Here is a 6174-nt window from a genome sequence, read left to right as displayed (position 1 = left end):
CGGTAAACTTATCACCTTAACAGAATAATTCTTCCTTGATCTACTATTTACTCCATTTCCTAGCTGCGTGCCTGCTTGTAACTTAATCCGTGGTTGGGGTTTTGGGAACTGTGTGTTGTGTCCCCGTCTGAATGCGCGTCCAAGCACAAGTGGAGAATGTAAATTCGAATCTCTGCAGGGCCCTCAGTGCAGTGGGGACGGGAAAGTTGCATTATTTTAACTCAGTCTTTTCCCATGTTCATCGCAGATACTACTGACTGTTCAACCACCTCCTGGCCGTCAAGCAGCCCAGAGTATACAACAAAGCCACACCTTTGCGCAAGGCGTATGAGGAGGGGCAAGGAAGTACTGCCTCCAGGCGAGTGAGAGTGCACGCATGCGCAACCGCAGTCGGATGAAAGCCACTCTTGCCGGTCGTCCCTTTTCAATGAACTGGGAACTGCGGAAGGAGCGCGCAAAACGTCATTTCCGGGGAACCGGAGCGACGCCTTGTGGGCTGCAACATGGAGGCGACCTGTGGAAATGATGAGGTGGTGAGACGCTGCTCTGGGGTCGGGTGAGTGGGGAAGCCGAGCTGGGTCGAAACTCGAACTCTCCTTCCCTATCTCTTTTTCCTTTCCCAGGTTTCCGGGGAACTGTCGTCTCTGGCGCACGATGTTTCTCTCCCAGCCGAGTCGTACGGCAACGATGTGAGTATGACTCACCCACAGTTTCCACGCACGCAGCTATCCTGGGATGTCTGCAGGGCCCGCCACGAAATTGTAACCCTCCTACCCAGATGGCTTCCGTAGACTCTCGCCACGTCTGCCAGAAAATGCTCCTTTCAATTAATTCTAATCCTTTTGGTCCGCAAACGCAGGACTAACGTCAATGGGAGTAGTTCCCAAACTGTGCTGTACTTTAGAGTTACCTGGGAAGCTTTTAAATATCTCGAAGTTCAGGTCGCAATCCATCCCAACTAAATCACAGTATCTGGGTGGTTAGAGTCAGGAATCAGTATTTTTAAAGGTCCCCGGGTGACTCCATTGTGCAGTAAAGTTGCACTGGCTTATGGTGTATCTGGTTTAGATCCTTGAGGAGAAACCAAATGATGTATTTTGAGTTATAAGACACACGGACATGAAAATAGTAATAACACTCAAATAATAATGTGATGTATGGTAGATTAGTGAATCAGGGCATAAGATCCAAAGGAGTTTAGCCAAAGAAAAAACCCCTAAGGACCCAGACAGTAAAGGAAGACTTTGCTGAGGAAGTGGATGTGGAACTGGATCCTCAAAGTGTAAGTGAACAAAAGATATGGATTGGCAGTCAGGAAAAGGCCATGGTCTAAGGCATGGAGGTAAAAATGGAAATTTTCTTCTGGGGTCAGTGAAATAGATCCATCTAGTTGGAGTGGGAGATTCCAGTGGAACAGGTACTTGGTAAGGCTTATTATAACCTAGCCTGCTTTACGATATTGATTCATTTCTAAGTGTTGTAGGATAGGAAATTGGCTATCTGATGAACACACATGATGATTATGACATTGTCCATTCTTAAAAATGAAGAGTAATATTACTTCTGTTATCTTACTCTGTCCTCTCAACAACTCAGTGGTGTACGTGGGTATTTCAGTTTTACAGTAATTTAACTCAGTCCTGAGAAAGTGATTTATCTACTGCTTTATGTAGTCTTCTACACTTTCACTAGCTGCTGGGAAAAGACAGCCAGTGGCTCATTTTGTTTATTAGACTGTGTAGGTGGCTTCCTTTGGTTGTCATAAAGACAAAAGAATTATTATATTGTCCAAACTTATTAGTCCGGTTTTTTTTTAACATCCAGAATCTTTTATTGGTCACTTGTATGCCAGGTACCAGCATCAACAAGACAAAAAAAGGTGTTTCCACCTAAAAGGGCCCCTTATCTCTTCGTTTGCCTCTTCCTGTAGTGTTTCTCTCCCAACTCTGTAGATCTACAATCACAGATGAAGACAGCTACAACAAACACTCGATCAGGAGGCAAGAAAGCTATGGATAAATCCCTCCCAAGTACAGAAACATTAGTCAGCAGTCACTATACCAATTGCCCAGAGCTTCACATACAGCCTCCCTTTAAGCCTAAGATTATCCCATTTTACAGAGGAGGAGGCAACAAGTTCCAAGAGAATTCAACCTTAGTCCAGTTTTTAACCTTTGACAGGAACACCAAGCTTGGTAGCCCTCTTGAGCATTAACTAGACATCCACAGACTTCCTTAATTTGTTCTCTAGTAGCAAGATTGGGTGATTTCTGACCTGGCATTCTTCACTCCTTTGCAGCCTGATATTGAGATGGCTTGGGCCATGAGAGCAATGCAGCATGCTGAAGTCTACTACAAAGTGAGTTGACTGTCTTCATTGTTAAGCAGAATTAAACATGTAATTTCAGCATATTGTGCTCTGCTAATCACCATTCTCAGCAAGTTAAACAGTTGTGTTTTGGAGATAATTTTTATTACTCTAAGGAGAACTGGGGCATGGAAGTCAATTTTGCTTTGACAGTGAGGAGTTGTGCTTCTCTGCCCAGTGTTGTGTTGCTAACCCGCAAAAGGATGCCTGGCCCATAGTAGGCACTAAATAAATGCTTGTTGACTGAATGAATAATCCACAGAGGGTAATAGCCAGACATTAATAGGGCCAAAGGGGTTTGAATTGGTGGAAGGGACTGTAGTATATTATGGCCCTTTAAAATTATGTCATGATTTCATCTGGGACCTAGGCTGTCTATATTTTCTAATGTACTCTTCTGCCCTGAGAACCATGAGGATTTTCTGGGGAAGAGGGGACAGAAATATAGTAAATTATAGACTAGCATCTTTATGTTTTCTTACTGTCTGGCAGCTGATTTCATCAGTTGACCCACAGTTCCTGAAACTCACCAAAGTGGATGACCAAATCTATTCTGAGTTTCGGGAAAATTTTAAGAAGCTCAGGATAGATGTATTGGACCCAGAAGAGCTCAAATCAGAAGCAGCTAAAGAGGTAAGAATTCTCTCTTTTAAATATTGCCTAGCATCTGACCAACGATTATTGGCTGTGAATACATTTTTAGACATTTAAACTTTTGGGGGGTTTGTTTTAAGGCAAATACCTAAAGCAACAGGGCTTTTATGTAGTTGTAATTAACTAACGTGTTACTAAATGAATGTTTTTCTGGTTTATGGATTTTTCATTTTCATTGAATCTATTTTTTTCCCCCTTTGATTTGGACCTTTCATCCTTACCCACCTAGCTCTTTCAAGGGAGAAGGAATAAATTTATTTATGTGAGTACTTTAGCCAGAAGGCTTAGATAGAGGGTTGGCAATTAGAGTACGGAGAGGTGTTTGGATTCTCTGGATTTAAGATCATATTATCACAGGCTGTGGATAATTGGAAAACTTGTGTTTTGCACTGCTTGCTTGATTACATTATACTTTTACAGAGCACTAAAACTCCTATAGTTAGGAAAGTTTTTTCCTTGAGGGTAGACTCTTGGCTTATGAGGAATGTAAACTTTTAACTCTAAGCAGGCTGTTACTGATCTTTGGAAAATTGCCTCTATTGGATGGACTTCTTTCTTAAAATTTAACTTTGTGACTTTGGGCCAAATTCCTACCTTCTTTGTCTCATTTGTGCTTCAGTGGGGATGAATAACCATTTTGGGCTGAACTAGCCAATAACTTAAAACGGAGAATATACTTAAGAAATTAAAATTTAATTCTCTAGTCAAGGATTTAAGTATTTTATCAGATTAAAATATTGTTCATGTTGGGAAATACCAGCCTAAAGATACCAAAGATAACGCAGAAACTCATTGCTAGTGAAACTAGCAATCAGCTCAATTCTAGTCTCTTTCACTGTGGTTACTTTCCTTACTGGGGAAACGGAAGCCCCTCTCCTGGCCTGACTTCACCAGCCTCCTGCATTTTTTAGCTAAGATACCTTTTTTGCCTTTACAGAAGTGGAGACCATTCTGTTTGAAGTTTGATGGGATTGTAGAAGACTTCAACTATGGTACTTTGCTGCGACTGAACTGTTCTCAGGGCTACACTGAGGAAAACACCATCTTTGGTGAGTTTCTTGCCTCTGGGATTGTTTCTGTATAAGGAGAGTGAGGGATCTGGTTTTACTGATGAATCAATGACATGAATAGTTAGTTTGGGAATCATTTTATTTGTTATATCTGTAAAGATCATATTACTGTGTCTTGAGTAACTGTGAGGTAAGATAAGTATTTTCAGCATCATTTAGTATAGGATTAGAATTCACATCTCTGAATTTTATGACTATACTTGAATGCTTTGCATGTTAGTTCAGCTTTGTCAATAGATTTCCAGTAGGTTTAGAGAAGTAACTGTGACTAGGACAAATAATCAATTCTATTCACCTTTCAGCACCCAGGATACAATTTTTTGCCATTGAAATTGCTCGGAACCGGGAAGGTTATAACAAAGCAGTTTACACTAGTGTTCAGGACAAAGAAGAAGAGAAAGGAGCCAACAATAGAGGAGACAGAGGAGCCAACAGTGGAGGAGAAGAGAACGGAGCCAACAGAGAAGGAGAAAAGGAGAAAATCAACAAAGGAGGAGAAAAAGAGAAAGAAGCCTACAAAGAAATCAACAAAAGTGGTGAAACAGCTATGTAAGGTAGACAGGGAACAGCACTCTAGAAGCTGTGATTCATCTGAGCCTACAAGTACCATGATGCTACTTGCACAGGCCCCTATGGTCAAATGTATCTCCTTGTTCACTGGAAGGACATGCAGAAGGACATCTTTCTGGCCTAATCATCAGGAGCTGCAGTGGTTGTTCTCTTGTATGAACTGGCTTTAACACTATTAGTGGGGTCTTAGTTGATGGTTTCTTGCTTCTCACCACCAGTCAAGTAAGAAATTTTGTAAATAAATTTCTTTTGGTTCTTCTGACTATATGCCTGTGATTGACTTTTAAAAGGTATTGAAAATTATTTGACACTTGATTTTTTTAGGTACATAATCTCTTTGTCATGTCTTATATAAAATGATTTATGCCTATTTCTTTTTCTTTCTTTCTTTCTTTCTTTATTTATTTTTAAATTTTTTGCTTTATAACAAATTTAATCAGTTATACATATACATATGTTTCCATATCCCCTCCCTTTTGCGTCTCCCTCCCACTCTCCCTATCCCACCCCTCCAGGCGGTCACAAAGCACCGAGCTGATCTCCCTGTGCTATGCGGCTGCTTCCCACTAGCTATCTACCTTACATTTGGTAGTGTATATATGTCCATGCCGCTCTTTCACTTTGTCACAGCTTACCCTGCCCCCTCCCCATATCCTCAAGTCCATTCTCTAGTAGGTCTGTGTCTTTATTCCTGTCTTACCCCTATGTTCTTCATGACATTTTTTTTTCTTAAATTCCATATATATGTGTTAGCATACAGTATTTATCTTTCTCTTTCTGACTTACTTCACTCTGTATGACAGACTCTAGGTCTATCCACCTCATTACAAATAGCTCAATTTCATTTCTTTTTATGGCTGAGTAATATTCCATTGTATATATGTGCCACATCTTCTTTATCCATTCATCCGATGATGGACACTTAGGTTGTTTCCATCTCCGGGCTATTGTAAATAGGGCTGCTATGAACATTTTGGTACATGTCTCTTTTTGAATTATGGTTTTCTCAGGGTATATGCCCAGTAGTGGGATTGCTGGGTCATATGGTAGTTCTATTTGTAGTTTTTTAAGGAACCTCCATACCGTTCTCCATAGCGGCTGTACCAATTCACATTCCCACCAGCAGTGCAAGAGGGTTCCCTTTTTTCCACACCCTCTCCAGCATTTATTGTTTCTAGATTTTTTGATGATGGCCATTCTGACTGGTGTGAGATGATATCTCATTGTAGTTTTGATTTGCATTTCTCTAATGAGTAAAGATGTTGAGCATCCTTTCATGTGTTTGTTGGCAGTCTGTATATCTTCTGTGGAGAAATGTCTATTTAGGTCTTCTGCCCATTTTTGGATTGGGTTGTTTGTTTTTTTGTTATTGAGCTGCATGAGCTGCTTATAAATTTTGGAGATTAATCCTTTGTCAGTTGCTTCATTTGCAAATATTTTCTCCCATTCTGAGGGTTGTCTTTTGGTCTTGTTTATGGTTTCCTTTGCTGTGCAAAAGCTTTTAAGTCTCAT

At 40.6% G+C, this 6174-nt stretch overlaps 1 protein-coding gene across 2 annotated transcripts; it reads left to right on the top strand.

Moving 5' to 3' along the window:
* Window positions 1-413: 413 nt before the first annotated feature.
* On the top strand, window positions 414-4779 carry PBDC1 (polysaccharide biosynthesis domain containing 1). 2 transcript variants are annotated; one of them, XM_081221683.1, is made up of 6 exons: window positions 414-530; window positions 624-689; window positions 2300-2359; window positions 2861-3001; window positions 3960-4071; window positions 4395-4779. In XM_081221683.1, exons 1-6 carry the CDS (start codon window positions 504-506, stop codon window positions 4643-4645), a joined length of 657 nt encoding a protein of 218 aa, XP_081077809.1. In that variant the 5' UTR covers window positions 414-503; the 3' UTR covers window positions 4646-4779. The 2 variants fall into 2 exon arrangements, with proteins under 2 accessions (XP_081077809.1, XP_081077808.1); XM_081221682.1 differs by having other exon boundaries at window positions 414-533.
* Window positions 4780-6174: the final 1395 nt, after the last annotated feature.

Source organism: Mesoplodon bidens (genome assembly GCF_964165515.1).
Source record: "Mesoplodon bidens genome assembly, chromosome: X".
In the NCBI taxonomy this organism is placed as follows: Eukaryota; Metazoa; Chordata; class Mammalia; order Artiodactyla; family Ziphiidae; genus Mesoplodon; species Mesoplodon bidens.
The sequence above is the reverse complement of the archived record's forward strand: the minus strand, read 5'-3'. Positions and strand labels throughout refer to the sequence as shown.

Bases quoted from the DNA above. Each gene is read 5' to 3' on its own strand.
- PBDC1 (XM_081221682.1), top strand. From the start codon at position 504: ATGGAGGCGACCTGTGGAAATGATGAGGTG. The intron at 2,360-2,860 runs GTGAGTTGACTG...ACTGTCTGGCAG, and splicing joins ATGCTGAAGTCTACTACAAA to CTGATTTCATCAGTTGACCC. The intron at 3,002-3,959 runs GTAAGAATTCTC...TTGCCTTTACAG, and splicing joins AATCAGAAGCAGCTAAAGAG to AAGTGGAGACCATTCTGTTT.